This window comes from Canis lupus, chromosome 20, assembly GCF_003254725.2.
Source record: "Canis lupus dingo isolate Sandy chromosome 20, ASM325472v2, whole genome shotgun sequence".
Classification (NCBI taxonomy): domain Eukaryota; kingdom Metazoa; phylum Chordata; class Mammalia; order Carnivora; family Canidae; genus Canis; species Canis lupus.
This window is the reverse complement of record NC_064262.1, coordinates 45,239,516-45,260,227: the sequence shown is the minus strand read 5'-3', so window position 1 is coordinate 45,260,227 and position 20,712 is coordinate 45,239,516. Positions and strand designations below refer to the sequence as shown.

General features: G+C 53.9%; 2 protein-coding genes and 1 long non-coding RNA gene across 4 annotated transcripts; 1 reads left to right on the top strand and 2 right to left on the bottom strand.

Moving 5' to 3' along the window:
- Positions 1–271: 271 nt before the first annotated feature.
- On the bottom strand, positions 272–710 carry LOC112666953 (40S ribosomal protein S15a-like). The gene has a single exon (XM_035702577.2). The coding sequence runs from the start codon at positions 708–710 to the stop codon at positions 318–320; it is 393 nt and encodes a 130-aa protein (XP_035558470.1). The 3' UTR covers positions 272–317.
- A 2,045-nt stretch (positions 711–2,755) lies between these two features.
- LOC118351586 (uncharacterized) lies at positions 2,756–6,018 on the bottom strand. Its single transcript, XR_004807238.2, has 3 exons — positions 5,714–6,018; positions 3,739–3,816; positions 2,756–3,240 (listed from the first exon to the last, which is right to left on the bottom strand). It is a non-coding gene; the product is annotated as an uncharacterized LOC118351586 (long non-coding RNA).
- CCDC124 (coiled-coil domain containing 124) lies at positions 5,014–15,273 on the top strand. Of its 2 annotated transcripts, none has more exons than XM_025458015.2 (5): positions 5,014–5,164; positions 9,155–9,324; positions 13,909–14,098; positions 14,589–14,703; positions 14,823–15,273. In XM_025458015.2, the coding sequence occupies exons 2-5, from the start codon at positions 9,166–9,168 to the stop codon at positions 15,028–15,030; spliced, it is 672 nt and encodes a 223-aa protein (XP_025313800.1). In that variant the 5' UTR covers positions 5,014–5,164; positions 9,155–9,165; the 3' UTR covers positions 15,031–15,273. The 2 variants fall into 2 exon arrangements, with proteins under 2 accessions (XP_025313800.1, XP_035558469.1); XM_035702576.2 differs by having other exon boundaries at positions 5,123–5,164; positions 9,052–9,324.
- Positions 15,274–20,712: the final 5,439 nt, after the last annotated feature.

Sequence of the window (20,712 nt, the reverse complement as noted above, 5' to 3'; positions counted from 1 at the left end):
TCGTCCAAAGGATGCTGCTCTGAAGAGAACTTCCAAACACCTCAGCCAGCCGAGCTGAGTCCAGGGTGATTTACTGGATCTAGGCCTCTCCTCTTCCAGCAGATCTTTATTCTCACGGACTCACAACCCTCAAGGCACTTGTATTGAGGTGATGATGGTTCCCAAATATGTTCAGGTCCTGACCTCCAGAACCTGCAACTGTGACCTTATTTGGAAAAAGGCCTCTGTAGGTGTAATTAAGGTACGGATCTCAAGATGACAGCATCCTGGATTTTTTTTCCATTGAGGCATTTTATTTGCACGTATGAATTACATCCCTAGAAAAAGAATCCCGGGATTTTCCCTCCTGTGTGTTTTCGTCTTGCTTCTTCGTGGTCCTTGATGCCAGCTGAGGTCATCAGGACAATGAAAGCTAACTGGCAGGATGGGAGCAGGTTATTCTGCCATTTTTCTAGATCTTTCAGTTGTATGTCAAATCTGGGGCTGATCACTCCACACTTGTTTAACCTGCCTGTGAGGTTCACAACAATTTTCCCAGCTCTGTGGTCATCAATGATTTCAAATTCGCCGATGTAACCACGCTTCATCATCACAGTGAGAAATCGGATGATGACTTTGGAGCATGGCCTAATAAGAACCTGGCTCTTACCTCTCTTTTCAGCATTGTTAATGCTCTTGAGAGGATCTGCCAGGACATTCATGCACACCATTGTGGTGCTCCAAGAGATGGCGGAAAGAGGACGGGAGGGGCGAGTGCACGGAGTTATGGGAAGCCACATCCTGGATTTAGAGTGGACCCTAAATCCAATGCCAAGTGTCTTTACAAGAGATTCAAGAGAAGGGACACCTGGGTAGCTCAGCAGTTGAGCGTCTGCCTTTGGCTCAGGGCATGATCCTGGAGTCCCGGGATCCAGTCCCACATCAGGCTTCCTGCATGGAGCCTGCTTCTCCTCCCTCTTCCTATGTCTCTGCCTCTCTGTGTGTGTCTCTCATGAATAAATAAATAAAATCTTAAAAAAGAGAGAAGGGCAGCCCAGGTGGCTCAGCAGTTTAGCGCCGCCTTCAGCTCAGGGCGTGACCCTGGAGACTTGGGATCGAGTCCCACATCTCCCTGCATGGAGCCTGCTTCTCCCTCTGCCTGTGTCTCTGCCTCTCTCTCTCTCTCTCTCTCTCTTTCTCAAATAAATAAATAAACTCTTTTAAAAATATAAAAAAAAAAAAAGAGAGAGAGAGAGAGATGCAAGAGAAGGCCATGTGAAGAAGGAGGCAGAGATTGCAGTGATGTGGCCAATAAGCTGAGAGACGCCTGGGGCTACCAGATGGTGTAAAGGCAAGGAAAGATGCTTCCTGCGAGCTCTTGGAAGGTCCCAGATGGGGGCAGGGAGGGTCTACTTGGTGGACCTCCATTCCTATTGACTCCCTTCAGCCAAAACCCACCAGAAACACACCTGTAGTCAGACAAAGTTGGGTGTATTGTCTTGTTGCAATGGGGCTCCACAGAGCATCCCAGAAAGACGGTGTGAAGAAGGGTTTGTTATAAAACTGAAGTTTATGTTAGGTGACTTGGGGGTGCTTAAGGAAGTGGACTTTGCTCTGGATTGGTAGCAAATAGCAAGTGAGGACAATTTTCTACTTATTTTAATCCTTTTTACCTAGGAGTCAGGGGAACCAAGTGAGGCCAATACTGTGATTAGTGAGAAGGAGCTGTCACTCACATTAGCCAGGGGACAGATGGAGAGGGCCTTTTTGTGATTTGGATAATGCCCTTGTTTTTGTCTGTGGTCAGATAAACAAGAGGGGTATTGTTTTTGTCTTGTTTCATGCTGGCCAGACTGGCCATTTCTGATAATGATATTCTGTGAAAGTATGTTCAACAGGAGAACACAGTGGTTTAGCTGTGGACATTGGGCCAATTCCCAGCTGCCAAAGTCAGGGTCTGCTTTCTTGTTTCTCACTTCACACTCATCACCCAGCCTTTGCATATGCTATTCCCTCTGTCCGTTTGCTCCATTTCTTCACCCAACACTGCTTAAATGATACCTCCTCTGAGAAGGCCTCTTTGATCACCCAGCCTCCTGGCTTCCATAACCCACTCTCAACATGGGGACTATCTTCTGACTATAGTTAGGATCATAATTTTTATTTTTATTTTTTAAGACTTTATTTATTCATGAGAGAAACAGAGAGAGGCAAAGACACAGGCAGAGGGAGAAGCAGGCTCCATGCAGGGAGCCTGACATGGGACTCAATCCTGGGTCCCCAGGATCAGGCCCTGGGCCAAAGGCGGCACTAAATCACTGAGCCACCCAGGCTGCCCCGGATCATAATTTTTAAAAAGATTTTATTTATTTGGATGCCCGGGTGGCATGTATGTGTGAGTTTTTTGTGTGTGACTTCCTGACTGTGAGCTCCAGGAGACCAGGGGCCATATCTGTCTAATTTGTCACTGTATTTCCAGCACAGGCTCAAAGTAGACACTCAATACTTAATTGAAAATGTGAATATCCAAAAGCTATAGAATGTCACAATGATAGAAGTCAAGAATCTTCAGGTCTAAAAAAAAAGAAAAAAAAGAATCCTCAGGTCTAAGAGCCGCACCTCATAGCAAGGGTGTCTGATTGATGGCAAAAGTCACCTTGCAGAAGATTGAGCTTGTTCTGGAACGATTCACTTGACCTATACCTCAAAGTTATGTTAATATGAAGTAAGAGGCTTCCTGCCCCAAGAAGGCGTGACAAGCCAATCTTTTTAAAAATTTTTATTATTTTTTTAAACCTGGCTCTTTACCAGTGGCAGGCTCACGAGGTGGTGTTGGCTTTGCCACCTCCACACATCCCACACCCTGATAATGAACAATACAGCTGACCCTTGAACATGGGTATTTAATCTGTGGGTCTACTTACCCAAGGATTTTTTTTTCTTTCAATAAATATAGTAGAGTACTTGGGGCATCTGGCTGGCCCAGTTGGTAGAACATGCAATTCTTTTTTTTTTTTCCTTAAGATTTTATTTATTTACTCATGAGAGACACAGAGAGAAGCAGAGACACAGGCAGAGGGAGAATCAGGCTCCTCACAGGGAACTTGATGAGGGACTCCATCCCAGAACCCCAGGATCACCGGGGTCTCACAGACGCTCAACCGCTGAGCCACCCAGGCGTCCCAGTAGAGCACGGAATTCTTGATGTCAGGGTCATGAGTCCGGGTCATGAGCTCAGCCCCACATTAAGGGTAGAGATTACTTAATAAATTAATAAATTAATTAATTAATTAATTAAAAAATACAATACTGTATATAAATGTATTTTCTCTACCTTATGATTTTCTAAAGATTTTATTTGTTAGAGAGAGAGAAAGAGAACATGAGTGGGGTGAGGGGCAGAGGGAGAAGCTGACTCCCCACTGAGCAGAGTCCCATGTGGTTCTCAATCCTGGACTCCAGGATCATGACTTGAGCCCAAGGCAGATGCTTAACTGACTGTGTCACCCAGGTGCCCCAACCCTACGATTTTCTTATTAACATTTTCTTTTCTCTAGCTTACCTTATTGTAAGAATACATTATATAATACATACAACATGCAAAATATATGTTCATCAACTGATTGTGATTGGTAATGCTTCAGATCAACAACAGATTATTAGTAGTTAAGTTTCGGGGAGTCAAAAGTTATAGACAAATCTTTGACTACATAGAGGTGGGTGCTCCTAAACCCTGTGTTGTTCAAGGGTCAGTTGTACCTATTTTATACCGAGCCCCTTCTTGCTGATAAACACCATTTCAGCTGCATGGATTCCATCCTCCAGATATCACAGACACTGGAGAAGCAGAAAACAAACAGGTCAACAAATGGATAAAGCAAGTTGCTGCTGTGACAGAAATACAAAAGGGAAAAAGTCTGGGGATGGAGCACCAACTACATGGGCAAGTCAGGGAGGTCCTTCTCTGGAAGGGGTATCTGGGTCAAAGCCTGAAGGAAGTAAAGGAGCTGGCTATTGGAAAAGCTGGGGGCAGAGAGAACAGCGCTGGGAAAACCCTTGAGGCAGGGTCATCCCTGGCAATTTGGAGAAAGGAGCCTGGTGTGGCTAGAGCTGAGGGAGAATGGAGAAGAGGGGGGAGATGGGATGGGGAGCTGTAAGGAGTTTTGCAGGACAGTGGGAACCCACCAGGCTTTAGAGCAGAGAGGTCCCAGCCGTGTCTCTGCGGTTGCCTTTCAGAAAATGACTCTGTGGTTAGCTCATCCTCCTGAACTTAGATCCAAAGCCTGCCTCCTCCCCACGGCCAGGTTCAGTGTAACCAACCTCAGACCCCTAGTACCACCATTTTTACAGATGAGGTCACTGAGCCTCAGTAAATGAAAAAATTCTACAGGTGCCTCGGACAATTTGGCCTCCGAACCCTATTTTTTTTTTCCCAAACCTAATTTTTGTTTTTTTGCTTTTTTTCCAAACCTAATTTTTGAATAAAATAAGCAAGGTATGTTTGGAGGGAGTGGGTGAAGAGGGGAGCAATTCAGGAGGGACAGGGGAGGAATCTGAGCTGCTTGTGGTTACATTTTTGGCTAAATCCAGTTCCTGGTGTCTCTCGGCCTGTTTTCCCATCTCAGCTGGGTGGAGTGTGTTAATTTCCCGGTTCCCTTCTCCTGCCCTCTCCTTCTCCAGCTTCGCAGGTGAGAAGCAGAGAGGGTGGACTAGAAGAGCGCCTTCCAAGCGCAAAGCGACAGCAAAGGCTTCAGAGGATTCCTCTGGGCTTGGCAGCTCTAAGGCCCGCGGGAGGACCGCGGGCTCTGGCGCGCCCTGGCGGCCGGGCAGCTCCCGCCTGGCGCCGCCGGACCACGTGTGAAGTGGCGGCGGCCATATTTCATCCGGGCAACGGCCATCTTGGTAAAGGCACTATTCTAAATTACAGTGTTTACCCTCCTCTCCTAGTTTGCCAGTATCTGAAGTGAGAGAAGGAGGTGGAGCCTTATGTAACATAGCCTCCGCTCGAAGAGGCAAAGAAACGGCCGATGACCTGGACTCGGGTTCAGGGAGGCGAGGGTGGCATTTCCCTTACCAAGATGGCGACGGCGCCGAGGCGTAATCAGCGCGCGCCTCCGGGAGGTCGGCGCGCAAGCCCGGCGGTGACATCACGGACTCGCGACCGGGCCGGCGCTGGGGGAAGGAGGTAGGAGCGGCCGCCGCGCGGGCGGAGCCGGGGTGTGGGGGGCGGGGTGCGGGTGGGCCCGGCGGGGCGGCTGGGTCTGGGAGCAGCCCCCCGACCCGAGGGCTGGAGGCGGGGTGCTCAGAGACAGGGGCACCTTTGGCGCCCAGTCAAGAGGGCTCTCGCGGGGTCTGTGCCCATTTCCCGGAGCGGGCGACTGAGACCCGGAGGAATTGCGTCCTGTACGAGGCCAGCTAGCTCCGGTCCTGACTCTGAGCACCTTCCAGGATTGGGGGTGGCCCAGCTGGGTCGGATGCCCCCCAGCCTCTTGCAGTAGGGTCAGGGCTGGGGAGAGGGACGACGGGCAGGGGGAGCTCAGGAGGGGTAGCTGGAGGGCTTCTTGGAACAGACGGTGTTGAGCTTCACCTTCTTTTACACCCAGTCAACCACGTGGGGCTTGATTCCCTCCTAAGTGTACCCCCTTGCCCATCCAGAGCCACCCCCAGCTTCCCTGCCGGAGCGCCCTGCTTATCTCACCCCTCCAGTTCACCTCAGCAACCCCAGGGCTCTTACTCGCAGATCTGCTCTTTCCGGTTCTAACGCGCTCGGCGGCATCTCCTCGTCGCCGCGGAATACAGATCGACGCTTCCCAGCGTGCCTCGCCCACCGCTCCTGGGGGCTTGGAGCTCCTCGCTCCTTTAGGCCTTTTCTTCGGTATCTTCTCGGGAAGCCCTTTAACGCCCCCTAGCCCCCAGGCTGGGTCAGAAACCCCCTCGAGGCTTGCCCAGCGCCCCGCAAGTCCCATCACAGTTCTCATGGCAAGTTGTCCCCTTTACTGTCTATCTCTCAGCTAGCCTAGCTGGCTAGTAAATGGGTGCTGCCTCTTTCCCCAGCGCCCCACTCCTACTAGGTGCTCAGTTCATGTTTACTGAATGACAGAAGTGTGTGAGTATTTGCCACACAGAAGAGCTGTCTGTATTGGCTGGGGCCACCATAAAAAATACCACAGACTGGGTGGCTTCAACAACAGACATTTATTTGCTTATTTATTTGACAACAGACGTTTATTTGCTCACGGTTCCGGAGGCTAGGAAGTTTAAGATCAAAGTGCCCACCAGTTTGGTTCCTGGTACAGACACTCTTCTGACTTGCAGACAACCACCCTCTCACTGCGTCCTCACAAGGCGGAGAGAGCAAGCGCTGGGGTGTTTTGCTCTTACAGGGGCACCAGCCTCATTACATTAGGGCCCCACCCTTATGATTTCATTTAATCTGTCACCTCCTTACCGGTCCTGTCTCCAAAGACAGTCACACTGAGGATTAGGGCTTCAACATATTAACATTAAGGGAAGATAAACACGTAGTCCTGGCCTGAAGAGAGGATCAAAATAGCCTGGTCAGGCTTTGGGATGAGGTTGGGGGTCTTGAGCAGCCGGATGTGGGAGGAGAGGAGGCTGGGGCAGAGCGCCTGTGAGCGGGCAGGATTTTCACAGGGGGGAGGGAATGTCAGAGGGTGTATTGGGTGAGGGCACAGCAAGAGCAAAGGCTTGGAGGCTGGAGAGGGAGGTGAGTGGGAAGAATCGTGAGAAGCTGAGCTTGGACACACCCCAGAGTGTGAAGTAAATACTGAGGGAACTCTGGAAATAGACACTTGTTCATTCATGTGCTCAGAACATTTATTGAGCCCTGACTGTACAGGGCACTAGGGACACAGCAGTGACCAAGGTAGTCATGCCCTCCCAGAGTTCCCAGCCTGCTAAGAAAGGTGGACGTTTGTCAAATAATCATATAATTGGACAGCTAATAGTGGTGCCTCAAAGAAGTTTGAGGTCTGAGAGAGGGTGTCTCAGGGAAGGCTTCTTGGAGGCAGAAACACCTGAATTCAGCCCTGAACTTTAAATAGGAGTTGAGTTAACTGGGTAAAAAGAGGAATGAAGAGCGGCCAGGTGGAGGGCACAGCAAGTGCAAAGGCCCCGAAGTAAGAACCTGCTTGGAATGTTTGAAAAATGGTAGGGAGGCTGGTGTGGCTGCCTCCCGTGAGTGGACCATGCGGAGGAGAGTAGGGGGAGGGTTCCTAATCTGTAACTTGGACAGTGACTCTCAATTCTTGGCACTTCCCTAGGAATCTGTGGTGGGGGTGTTCTGCTGAGTACCTTGTAGACGCTCAGTAATAAATGCTTGATTTAGGGGCCAAGGAGCAGCTGGGAGAAGTGCAGGATCAGGCTAGCATTTCCCCTGTGGCAGCTCATGCATCCCATGCGGGGAGCAATGGGAATTCGACCCTGTATCTCAGCTCAGGGGGAGCACTTTGGCTGTGATTGCAGAGCTGGAGTTCAACCCTGAGTCCTCTAGGTCCACTGACCTCTCCCACTTTGCCCTGTTCTGCCCCATGGGGCTCTCTCCTCAGTCTCAGCCTGGAGCACCTGGCCAAGGGGCCACCCCTTGATGTTAAGTGAGCAACCCCAGTGGTCTGTGCATTGATGTTCCCCCAGGGGGCCAGCTGGGACCCTGTGGTGGGGCAGTGGTTAGGAGCACAGAGTTGGGATTGAGGGTCCACTGCAGGGTCTTTGCATATCCTGTGCCGTCTGCCCAGAAGTCATCCCTTCATCCTCACAGCGCTACCTCTGACTGACCCACCCTTCAGGTCTCAGCTCTGCTGCCACATACCAGTGTTGGGAGAATTCACTCAGATGCTGTGTATAAAGTACAGAGCCTGGTGCGCACAGCTGCAGATGGGAGCTGATGTTAGAGTTTCCAGTGGGACCCTTGGTGGGAGCCCCCTGCCCCCCAAATCACACAGCTAGGAGGCTAGAATGAGGTGACCTGGTCCTGAATCAGAGTGGCCCCCATATTCTCTCATTCTTGGATGCCAGGTCTGTTTCCCCAAGGTGACTGTGCTGGATATGTTTAGGGGAAGCAAACAACCCAGGAATGGGGGACATCAGCCCATTTCCCAGATGAGGAAAACTGAGACCCTAGAGAGCTGAAGGTATGTGCCTGGGCTGCACAGCCTTCCCTTCCGCATCTGGAAGGCAGGCTTTGGAGGTGAGACCCTCAGCTCAGTGCTATGCAACCTGGCCAGGTACCTTGACTTCCCCACCTCAGAATGGGAACAAAGGCAGTCCCCACAGTTAAAGCTTTGGAGGCATACTATTGAATATAGGGGTTAGTGGAGGGAGGGTGGTGCCTGCCATCTGCGTGCATCATTTCCCCAGCACCCAGCGTGGGAGTCGTACAGACCAGAGGCCTGCTGGACAGCAGCTTCCCAGTTGTTAGACATCTTCAGCTGTGCGAACCTGGGCTGGGTCACTGGGAGCAGTTCGCAGCTGCTGCTGCTTACCCAGGGTGAGGAGCACTTGGCCTCTAGAGTTCTGGGGACTGAGGCCTCATCAGTGGCAGAGTTAGAGAGGCCACAGAAGCTTGACCCTAAAAGCCAAAATCCCAAAACAGCTCAGGTGTCCCATCAGTGGCAGATGGATAAGCAAAACATCAATTTATGCAATGGAATATTACTCAGCCCTAAAAAGGAATGAAGCTCTGCCACACTGAAAAACACAGATGAACCTTGAAAACATCACACAGTGAGGGAAGCCAGACACAAAAGGCCACAGGGTGTATCATTCCATGTATATGAAGTATCTAGAAGAGACAAATCCATGGAGACAGGAAGCAGATTAGCAGTTGTCAGGGGCTGAAGAAGGGGTTACTTGACTGCTTCAGGCTTGGGGTTTCCTCTTGGGAGGATGGAATTATTCTGGAACTAGGTAAAGGTGATGGTTGTACGACATCGTGAATGTTCTAAATGGCACCAAATTGTGTACTTTAAAATGGTTCTTTTTTTGTTGTGTGAATTTTACCTCAATAAAAATTTTTTAAAAAAGATCACTAAGTCTGCAGCCCTCGTTTTACAGGCAAGGTCATTGAGGCCCCAAGGGGGAGCCTGACTACAAGTGTGAGCCTGGGGCTACCAAGGGTGGATGCCCCCCACTCACTGGTCCTGCCCTCCTCCCGCAGCCTGCTGAGGGATGCCCAAGAAGTTCCAGGGTGAGAACACCAAGTCGGCAGCGGCCCGGGCGCGGAGGGCTGAGGCCAAGGCAGCAGCTGATGCCAGGAAGCAGAAGGAGCTGGAGGATGCCTACTGGAAGGATGAGGACAAACACGTCATGAGGAAGGAACAGCGCAAGGTGGGTGGTTCCCAGGCTCTGGCATCTGTGGCTAAGGTGGGCAGTCTGCCACGTGGAAGCATGGTAGAAGATGGCAGGAGGCCTCTGGGGCTTTGGCTTAAAGGATGAGAAAGCACTGGACGTGGAGCAAGGGCAAGGAGGAGGTGGAGGCAGTGGGTCATGCAAAGGCCCTGTGGTGGCCAGGAATGGCGAGGCAGCCACTACCCTGTATGGGCTTCTCTTCGTGTAATGTCGAAGAGTGTTGGGCTAGACTGGCACTTCTCACCCTGGCATGATTCTGCACTCAGCGGACACTTGGCACATCTGGAGACATTTTGGGTTGTCACAGCCAGTGGGTGGAAGGTGCTACTAGCATCTGGTGGGTGGGGGCCAGGCAGGCTGCTATACACCCTTCAGGGTATAGAACAGCACCGTAGTAAAGAATGAGCCAGTCCCCACGCATCAGCAGTGCCAAGGCTGGGAACTGCTGTAATAGGGCCTCCGTATCCACCCTGCTGGCGCCAGAGCTCACAGGCTCCTCCAGGTGTGTGTAAAAACACAGAAGAGTGCAGGGATGGCCATCTGTCCCCTGATGGGCCCCAGCATCACACACAGTGGCTACTTAGTGTCTGGGCGTGGATCAGGCCTGGTGCTGACTCGCTGGGTCCAGCAGGTGGCGCCAGAGACCCATTTTAGCTGTCGCTCCTCGCTTCCTCCACCAGGGCTGGTCAGAGCTCCTGCCTAGACTGGTGAGGGTGGCAGAAAATAGCAGTGGTGACATGCCATCCCTGCTTGCCCGTTCCTGGCAAGCCTGGGCACTTTTGTGAGTTTTTTTCCACCGTCTTTCTATGCAAGCCTGTATCCTGCCTTGTTTTTAGTTGGACATTGAATGTTACTGGTTCCCTTCCCACGGCCTGTGCTGTAGTGGGTCCATGGAGGTCTTCAGATTTTCTTTTTAACCGTCAGTATTTTAACAACACAGGAAAGTTGAAAACCCAAAAGAAAAAACAATGCCTGCCAAAGAGCCATTAGGCAGAGAGAAAAGCCGGAGACGTTTTAATAGTCCGGGAGGCAGCAGCCCAGGCCCCAGGAACCCTCCCCAGGCTGGCGTCTTGGGCCTTGGGGGGTCCCCAGATGAGAAAAGTGAGGCACGGATAAGGCAGGAAGCCCAAGTCACAGGGTTGTGAGGAAGGGCTAGTGCTAGCTGAAGCCATGGGTCTGCCTTCTGGGTTCTTACGAGGTTGGATTAACCAATGAGCAAGTGTCTGTGTCCTGGGTGTGTAGTTTAGGGAGCTGTCTGTTTGCTCAGCTGTGTAGTATGCATCTGGAAGAACAGAGATCAGATAGGGTACAGGGGCCAGATGAGCTCTCAAAACCACTTGACCCTGTCATTCTAGCACAAAGCTACCACACGCAAATGGGCTAAAACCTTTACTGCAACAGGTGGAGGGCCATCATTTGCCACCCCCTGCTCTCTAGAACGTTCCTAGCTGCCACTCCCCTCCAAGGCAGTCCACTGTCTTGACTGGTTTACATGGGGTGGTTTTCTGCAGTTTGTCCACCCCTCCTCCTGCTGTGCAAGACCTGCCCCCCGCTTTTAAAGATTTGTTTGTTTGTTTGTTTGTTTATTAATGAGAGAGAGAGAGGCAAAGAGACAGGCACAGGGAGAAGCAGGCTCCATGTAGGGAGCCTGACTTGGGACTCAGTCGGGTCTCCAGGATCAGGGCCTGGGCCAAAGGCGGCGCTAAACTGCTGAGCCACCCTGGCCACCCCAGCTCCCCCCTTTTTATTCTTAAAAGACAACTACTTTAAAAACATTGTTTCTATTTAAAAAAAGCAAATCCAGGTGCCTAGCTGGCTCAGTCAGTGGAGCATGCAACTCTTGATCTCTAGGTTGTAAGTTTGAGCCCCATATTGGGTTGTAGAGATTATTTAAAATAAAATATTTAAAGGGCCACCTGGTGGCTCAGTTGGTTAGGCCTCCAACTCTTTTTTTTTTTTTTTTTTTTTAACATTTTATTTATTTACTCATGAGAGACTCACAGAGAGAGGCAGAGACATGGGCAGAGGGAGAAGCAAGTTCCCTGCCCAGGGAGCCCAATGGGACTCAATCCCTGACCCCGGGATCATGCCCTGAGATGAAGGCAGATGCTCAACCACTGAGCCACCCAGGTGTCCCAAGCCTCCAACTCTTGATCTCAGCTCAGGTCTTGATCTCAAGGTCATGAGTTCAAGCTCCATGTTGAGCTCCATGCTGGGCAGGGAGCCTACTTTAAAAAAAAAGAAAAACTAACAAGGAAAAAAATAGAATCTTAAAAAAGGAAAAGAAAAAAGCAAATTTATGCTTACTCCAAAACACTAAAAAATAAAACACCTCCTTCCCCAATGTGACACCAGAGACCTTTCTTACCCAATGTCCTACCCAAAGCCCATGTCCTCAGCTAAATAGGGTCCCACAGCCATTTTTCTCCTGGTCACCAGGCATCAGCCTCAGATGGGATTGTAATTCATCATCCCACATGGAAGTCAGCATTTCATCTCCACTTGTTCCATATTAAGCAACTGGGCAAAGAGCACCTGACTGTCTGAGTTCCATGTCAATTATTTATGAGACTCATTTCTTACAGCTCTGGAATATTCTGCAAAGTGGACTTATCTTCACCCATCACCAGATACTACCAACTGCTAATAGCTCTTTTTCAGAAACTGCAAAGTGACTTTTTCAAAAAATTTTGCTGAATGTCAAAGTATAAATGCTCATGCTCCCTCCTCAGTCCTGCATCCCTAGTGACTAATGGCCACAAGCTGCATGCCTTTCGTGAGTTATTGAGTTTTATGAGTTTTGTTTTCGTTTTTATTTTTTTAAAAGATTTTATTTATTTATTCATGAGAGAGACACAGGCAGAGGGAGGGAGAAGCAGGCTCCATGCAGGGAGCCCAATGTGGGACTCGATCCTGGGACCCCAGGATCACCCCCTGGGTCAAAGGCAGGTGTTAAACCGCTGAGCTACTCAGGGATCCTCAAAACCTTTTGGAATTCATGCATTCATTCAGCATACTTTTACTAAGCACCTACTGTATACTGGGCCTGGAGCCAGAAGGCAGCTGTTCAAAACCCAGGCCAAGGTCTGCCTCCGGGACAAATCACATAGTCAGAAGACTAGAAATGGGGATTTTTTTTTTTTTTTTAAGATTTTATTTACCTGACAGACAGAAAGAGCCAGAGACCACAAGCCAGAGGAATGGCAAAGGGAGAAGCAGATGCCCTGCTGAGCAGGGAGCCCAACATGGGGCTCCATCCCAGGACCATCACCCAGACGCTCAACCAACGAAGCCACCCAGGCACCACCAGAAATGAATTTGTGGAACACAGGAAAAAGCCATGGCATGGGGTAGAGAGGCCTGATAGGGAGCCAGGAGCTCAGGGGGAGCCAGAGTTAGCCAAGGGAGGAGGCTGCGTTTGGTGCACCAGGAGGAGAGAGCAGCCAGTGCAAAGGCCAAGGCAGGGCCCTGTCAGGGGAGAATGAGCATAGGTTGTATGAGCACCACGCAGGGGTGAAGGGACCTTGGGGGAAGGACATTACCTCTGATTGATAAGTAAACTGAGGCTCAGAGCACAATGGCCCTGCCTGAGGTGCCTGAAAACACAGGGGCACCTCCTGTGTGCCCAGGGAGTCCTTAACCTTTAACCTCTCCCTCACCCTCCTGCTGGACAGACCGGATGAAGGTCAGAGGCCCAGTGGGTATCCTCAGGCACACTGAGGGTCTTCTGGGACTCTTAGTCCCACGGTAGGAGTGTCACACAGAGCACTGAAGGAGTGGGGACCATCCCAAGCCAAGGGAGTCAGACGGCAGAGTTGCAGGCTGAGGGCAGGAGAGTGGGGGTGCCTGGGCTGCAGGGCCCTATGGGGATGGGGGTGGGAGGGAGGCAGAATATTCCAGGCCCATGACTACCCTGCATTACAAATGGTCTTGAATGTGGCTCTGCCCCCTGGATTGGTGGAGGGGCAATGGCCAGATGGCATCAGGGTCTCCCTGGGGAGCAAAGGTGGGACCAGTCCCTTGTGACACTTGGCTGGGGACACTGCCCCTGCCCCAGCCAGCAGATGTGTTCAGACCCTCTCTGGCTCCTGTTGCCTTTGAAATCCAGTACAAACCCCTCCCCGTGCCCTTGAGGATCCTGGTAGCAGCACCCTCTGCCCTCCCCACCTCTTCTACATTTTCCCTCCCTGTTCTAGCCACATCAGCCTCTGTGCTGCTCCTCTGTCCTGCTGGGAGGTTCCTGCCTCAGGGCCTTTGTACCTGCATTCCCTCCTCTAAGGACTTTCCTGTCCTCCAGCTCTCCTCCTGGCTGGCTCCTCCTCCGGCCCAGGTGTCACTTTTCCTTTAGGAGCCACCCAGCCACCTGCAGTGGGCAGGGTTCCCTGTTGTTCCCATAGTGGTGTAGGCTGGGAGCCTCAGGTAGTCCCATTGTACTGCAGCTGTGTCTCCTGTGCCCAGCACAGGATCTAGTGCTCAGCAGGGCCTCAGTCCACCTTGGCTGAGACGAAAACCCAGACCCCATGCCAGTGGTGGGGTCCACTCCTGATCACCCCTTTCCCCCAGGAGGAGAAGGAGAAGCGGCGCCTGGAGCAGTTGGAGCGCAAGAAGGAGACACAGCGCCTGCTGGAGGAGGAGGACTCCAAGCTCAAGGGTGGCAAGGCCCCCCGCGTGGCTGCACCCAGCAAGGTCACCCGGGCCCAGATTGAGGAGACACTCCGCCGAGACCACCAGCACAAAGAGGCCCCAGAACCAGGTGGGGCTGCGGCCCACTCTGGAGCTGCCGTTTTATCCAGTAAAGGACAAGCTGTGGGACTGACCCTGGCTGAGTCTAGAGCCCCTTCTCAGCCCCAGAGAAGCTGCCTGGGCTGCATGGTGAACCTTGGGTGGGCATTGGCCTGGCAGGCCTGGCTTTGGGCACAGAGAGCATGGGCACACACACGTGAGGATTTACTTGCTCTGCATCCAACCTCAGCTTGTGCCCATGGGGTCCCCAGGGCATTAATGGGGTGCTAAGGCTAAGGAGACAGCAGCCATGAGTGGGGTGCCTCCTATGTGCCCAGTTGCAGGGAAGTCAAGAGAGCAGTGTGGCCTGGGCAGAGGGCTCCCCCATCATTCTTTGCCTGCCTTTCTCCTGTTCTTTCCCTCTCTTCCCGCACTGGGTCTCTCTCGTCTTTCTGGAACTGTGCATCCCTGCCTCTCTGTCTCTGTGTATGTCTCTGTCACCTGACTGCCTCCCGCCCCAGCCGAGAAAGCCAAGAGCCACTTGGAGGTGCCGCTGGAGGAGAATGTGAACCGCCGAGTGCTGGAGGAGGGCAGCGTGGAGGCCCGCACCATTGAGGATGCCATCGCGGTGCTCAGGTAACGGGCGGGGCTTGAGCAAGGGGGCGGGGCTGCGTGTCTGGCGGCTGGTACCTGACCCACGCAGGGGCGGGGTCACAGCTTAGACCCGCTCTTTAACGCCGCTGTACCCCTCCCAGTGTGGCAGAAGAGGCTGCAGACCGGCACCCAGAGCGCCGCATGCGGGCGGCCTTCACCGCCTTTGAGGAGGCACAGCTGCCACGGCTCAAGCAAGAAAACCCCAACATGCGGCTGTCGCAGCTGAAGCAGTTGCTCAAGAAGGAGTGGCTGCGGTCGCCAGACAACCCCATGAACCAGCGGGCCGTGCCCTTCAATGCCCCCAAGTGAGCCCAGAACTGGGGGAGCCGCCCCACAGGCGGTCAGAGTCTTGACCTTACACGCCCTCCCGCTGGGTCAGCTACATGGGTTACAGTAAGAGGTCCAGGGCTGAGGCAGGTGTCCTGGGGGCTACGTGGCATCATTGGCCATTCCTCCCGCTGGAGAGTCCCTGCTTCGAGTGACACCCACTACCCCCTTCCTGGGCCTGTGGAGCCCGTGGGCTGATGCCCAATAAAGGCAGTTGGTGAGGCAGGGTGTGCTCTTGAAGTCTCTGTGGGCAGCAGGTGGGGTGGTAGGGAGGTGGGTGGCAGGTGGGTGGTGGAATGAGGGGAATGTAGGGGTCACAGCCAGAAAAGATCAGAGCCCCCAACTACCCTCGTGTTGCAGCAAAGCCAACTGAGACCTGTGTCTGGCTCTTAGGCATCCCCATCTGGCTGGGCCATTTAGGGACTTGTACCACCACCCCTGGAAACCTTGCTGGGCTGCTGCAAGGGGACTGCTTAGAGAGGTTGAGGCACCGGCTCTGGGTCATGGAGCACTTCAGGGCAAGCTGGAGGCGATGTAGTTAGCATCCTGAGATTCTGCTTCAGAGTCAGCAGCCAGGTCACATACTGTGCTTGGGGGTCAGGAAATGCTGGCTGTTCTGGTGTTATTCCAACATGGGAGGCATCTGGGTCAAGTCCTGGGCAGGCTTCCCAGTGGAGGATTTCTTTGGAGCGGGCCTGAGTAGGAGATGAATCAGATTCCATTGCATAGGCAGGCAAGGGCCTGGAGGCTGGAGCACTCCAGTGGCTCTGGGTAGGAATAAGTGTCCCATCAGAGGCCACATGTTTGGGAAGGGCTGGGTGAGATCTGTGCCTAGTTCTCGCTTCCTAGAGCTTGGTTGGTCATAAGAGAGTTGGCAGAAAGGGAGGGCTGCAGCCAGATGGGCCCACATGTGTTCAGCAGGTTCCAAACATTTACCAGGTCACTGCTGTGGCTCCTACTAACATCCTGGCAGCCACAAGCCTGCTCTTGTGACCTTTGAGACCCATTTCCCCCCAACTGTGTGGTGCCAGGGCTGGACCAGAGGCGGCCATGACGGTTTCTTGGAGGGAGGGACTTGAAGGATGCATAGGGGCAAAGACAGGGGCAGAAAAGGCTGAAGGAGCCACCTGTGCAAAGGCCAGGAGGTCACAACTCTCCCGTTCAAGGGAGGGGCACCATTAACAATTGGGTACAACTAAAATGCAGAATGGAAGGTGCCTGAAACGATTGTAGCTGGCATAAAACTAACCAACATATATGGAGCACTGGCTTAGTGTGGAGATCCTGGTGCTAACTCTAAGACAATGGCCAGAAGGCATGTGAGGAAACCAGGAAGTACCCCAGAAAACCCTGTGGGGGTTAGGAAGTGAGGCAGAAGGCCACCAAGAAACCTGGAGTGGATAGGGAGAGGGAAGATGGCCACTGAATGGCACCTAGACCAGCTGTGAGAACCATCCCTTGGATGCGGGGCCCTGGCCTAGCATATGGTAATATTTCACTGAACCCTAGGGACAGCCCCATGAGCCATTTATCCCCTTTACAGATGAGAAAACTAAGTCACCTGCCTGTGTCACATGCCGGAGAAAGTACCTGTGGCTGCAGGGGAGCCAGCAGGGGCAGCAGTGGGATCTGGAATCAGGGTTGAAGGTGTCAGCTAAATAGTGGGTGGAGGAATCCTGATGTCTCCCCACAAATAGAGTCTCCTGGGGTCTTAGGCCAGGGCCTTCATGGGTCTAAGCCTCAGTTTCCTCTTAAATAAAATGGGACTAAAACAGTGTCAAACCCCAGGCTATCTCGAGAATCAACGAGATGGTGCCTGGGAAAGGCATATTCTGAAGAAAGGCTTGGCAAAGGAGCCTCCTGCATGACCACGTTGAGGCCTTTGTGGCCAGGAATTAGGGAGGACTGGCGACCAATGCTGATTAACCAGAAGGAAGGTGCCAGCGGGGCGTGCAGGGCCCCAGACGCCTGGCTGAGGAACGGGGATTCACCGCAGGGCGATGGGAGCCACGGCGGGTGTGTGAGCAAGGTAGGAAAGGCATCGGAGCGGCGTGTGGCAAGCTCTTCTGGAGAGGGACGCTGGGGGACCAGCAAGGAGATAAAACTCAGGACGGGAGCTGAGAGGACCGCCTTCGGTCCTCTGACAAAAGGACTGGACTTCGGCAACAGCCTTTGTTCCCTTTCACGGAAAAGCCCCTTCTCTCTCCGGCCCCGCCCCCGCGGAATCCCAGCCCCGCGCTTGCGCGCGGGCAGCAGGGAATCCCCGGCTCCGCTGCAGTGCGCGGGAGGGGGCGTGAGACGGGAGTTCCGTGCTCTCCCAGCCCGCCCCGCGCGCGTTGCCGGGACGACCGGGCGGGGCCGTGGGGACGCCGGGCTCACACTGCGCCTGCGCGGGGGTGCTCGCTTCACGCGCCAGGGCTTTCCCGTCGAGCGCCAGGCGGGGAGGGAAAGCCTCGCCTGGCGCGCATGCGTCGATCCCTTCCCGACCCCCGCCCAGTGGGCAAGGGAATCCTCACACGCCGCAGTGCGCACTGGGGGCGGGGTGGGGAAACCGGCTCAAACCAGAGTGGGGTTTGCTGAGGAGGTGGCGTGGGAGGGAGGGAGAGCGGGGTCTTCCGGAGGTTCCCGCTCCGGCCCTCGCCGTCGCCTTGGCAACGGGGCGCGCGGGCCGCAGCGAGGGGGGCGGCGGCCTCAGGGAAGCCGGGCGGCTCTGCGCCTGCGTGGAACTCGGCGCGGGTGGCCGGGGTTCCCCCTCGTGCGCCCGGAGTACCCGCGGTGGGCGGGGGAGACGGTTTCGCGAGGAGAGGAGAGGGTGGGCATCTGGGGAGGAGGTTATCTCGGAGAGAGGGGCTGTGGAGGAGGGAGAGGACGGTGGAGGGACGAGGAGGAGGGGTGGGCGCCGGAGAAGGGGCGGGGGAAACGCGAAGGGCTGGGGGAGATGGGGAGTGGGGTGCAAGAGGAGGAGTCGGGGGATGGGGTAATGAGGGAGTGTGTGGAAGGAGGGGGACAACAAAGGAAGAGGGAGGAGGGGGGAAACGAGCAGTTAAGGGACGTGGACAACGAGTGGGGCACAAAGAAAAGCCTAGGAAGGGAGCACGTGGGGAACGGGGTGGGGGATGGGAGGGGAGCGGACTGACACCTATAGAGCCCCTCCTGCTCTGCCTCCCAGCGAACCCCAGGTTTGCTTGGCCAGAAGATCTGGGCCTAGGGTTTCCAGATTTAGAAAACTACAGGTCGCCCCGTTAAACTTGACTTTCAGATAAACAACGAATAATTTTTATTTTTATAAGTGTGTCCTATTCCCTACCCTGTATTTTATCTGGCAGCCCTAATCTTGATTGAGCACCCCCCTGACTGCCCAACCTCCACCCCCCCCCCCCCACCCCCCGCATCCTTTGAGGCTTTCTGAAACCTCTCAGATGATTCCTTTGTCTCTTCCCTCCAATGTTCCCCATATCCCTGCATGCTGGGTCCCCCCACTTCCTATGCCATCTCCCACCCTCTGGCCTTCAACACCAGCCTGAGGTTGAGTCCTGGCCTGGCAGTGAAATACACAAAGAAAAGGCACTCCCCCATCTTCAGGGGCTTTCCCTCTGCCTCAGCCCACACAAGGCCCCCCCAAACCCTTGGCTTTGGGCCTGGCCCTGCTGAGGCCACACGTTCCTGCTCATCCCAGCTGTCACCTTTTCCCAGAACCCCCAGGGCTCTGTACTCTCAGGAACCCCTGAATCCCCACCCCTCCGAACTCACCCTTAATCCCTGGGCATATAAATTTATAGTAGGTGCTCAAACATTTCAGGGTAAATTTATGGAGGCAAGTATTGGGGGGCTGGTGTTTTATTTCTCAACACAGGCAGCTGTGTTTTCTGTCCCATGGGGGCATATACCCTCTCAGCTTTTGTACCCTCCAACAAAGCCTTTTATCCTCCCCTTAGGTTTCAAAAAGTAGAAGATAAGAAAACATGATGGAAAAGCTAATAACAAAGGAAAGGTCACACCCCTCCCCAGGGCCCATGCCCAGGGCCGCCCCAGTGCCTCCCCCTCCCTGCAGTTCTCATCTTTGCTCTTCATACTTATTTGCCATCTGAACAGACACACCTCCGTACTGGCTTCTGCCCGACAGGCCCGGAACTCGGTACCTGTGGGCCATTTTTCCTAGAGGCGTGTTATTCTGGAAAGGAGCTAAGCCGTCCCCTGGTGGGGAACATTTGGGCGCCTGTGTTTTTGGTTTCACTGTGGAAGATGACGCCCCTGCAGAAGCAAGTGCTAGATCTTTTGTGCCATGTCCTAGGGGTGCTTTCCAGGGTGGCTTGCTGAGCACTGGTGCCATCTGTTCATTTGGAGCTGGGTAGCTTCTGGGGTGGTGCTGGGTAAGAGTTGGCCCCTCCTCTCATCAGCCAGACCTAAATTGCTGGGGGGGGGTGGGTGGGGGCATTCCCTGGGGGAGGCAGAAGGTTAATGAGGCAGAAGGAGCACACCAGGAATTGAAGACCATAAACTAGAGGGATGTGCCCAGAGCCTGAGGTAACTTCAGACCAGGCTCTGAAAGACAATAGGGGGTGAGGGAAAGGCGATGCTGGCAGAAGGAACAGCGGATGCAAAGGCCCTGAGGCTGGACAAATTAAGACCGAGGCTGAGTGTGGCCACAGGGTGGTGGGTGATCTAGGGAAGTAGCCCTAGTGCTGCTGGGACAAAAGGGAGCGGGAGCCAGATCACTCAGGACTTGCAGGAGGGGGAGAATCAAGTCCTTCCTTAGGTTCAAGGAGGAGGTGCTAGTTATGACAGAGACATGATCAGTCACGTAGCTGAGGACAGATTTCTGTAGCTGCGTCATGGAGAAGGGACTGGAGAGACAGTGGACAAGACCAGCCGCAGGACTGGGTGGGGCGTTCTGGGGGCTCCACAGGGCAGTTGTCTGGGTTCAAGGGCCGGGAACTCCCCTCCCTCCATGAAGCCACCCTGTAACTGCTGGCTTTTGACTCTCCCTCCCTGTGTCCCACCAAGGTCCCGACCTCAGACTCTCTCCATGGGTGGAGAGTCATTCCCACAGAGGTACTGGGTGAGACCCCTCTTCAGTTGAGTACCCGCGGTTCCCCCAGACCTCCCTCTCTTAGCCTCCACAATGCTACCCTAGAGGTCCCCTGCCCCTTTGTTCTCTTTCCCTCCACACACGGTCACGGTCACGCCGGCGGCTCCTTCTGAGCATCTCACACACAATGGAAAGTGGGGGGGGGATGCGCTCCCAATCGTCCCTCCCCCGTCCCCCCCCCACCACCGCGGTCCGCATCCTCCAGCCCCGCCCGCGCCGCGGAATCCCAGCCTCGGGGACCCCACCCAGGGAGTGCATTACCTTTCAGGAGACGCTCCGGGCGGCCAGGGGGTGTGGGGGGGGAAGAGTTGGAGAGGGAGGGCTATTTTTAGAATGAATGGAAGAAAAGAGGGGGAAAAAAACAACAAAAAAAAAAGGGGATGGAGGCTGGAGGAAGCCTCCTGGCTCCCAGAGGAAACCCCCTCATCCCAGGCCAAGGCAGAAGGTGGGTGGGGGTTCAGACACTGGGCGGGTGGGGCTGCGGGGGGGCAAGGGGCAGTGAGGGAGAACACGGAGGCCTGGGAGGGCCCCACTCCTCCTGGGGGGGAGCTGGAGGAGAACAGCAAAACGTAGCC

Excerpts from the sequence above, each read along its gene's own strand:
- LOC112666953 (XM_035702577.2), bottom strand. The coding sequence starts at position 710 with ATGGTGTGCATGAATGTCCTGGCAGATCCTCTCAAGAGCATTAACAAT.
- CCDC124 (XM_025458015.2), top strand. The coding sequence starts at position 9,166 with ATGCCCAAGAAGTTCCAGGGTGAGAACACCAAGTCGGCAGCGGCCCGG. Across the intron at positions 9,325-13,908 it reads TGAGGAAGGAACAGCGCAAG|GAGGAGAAGGAGAAGCGGCG; the intron begins GTGGGTGGTTCC and ends CCTTTCCCCCAG. Across the intron at positions 14,704-14,822 it reads GATGCCATCGCGGTGCTCAG|TGTGGCAGAAGAGGCTGCAG; the intron begins GTAACGGGCGGG and ends TACCCCTCCCAG.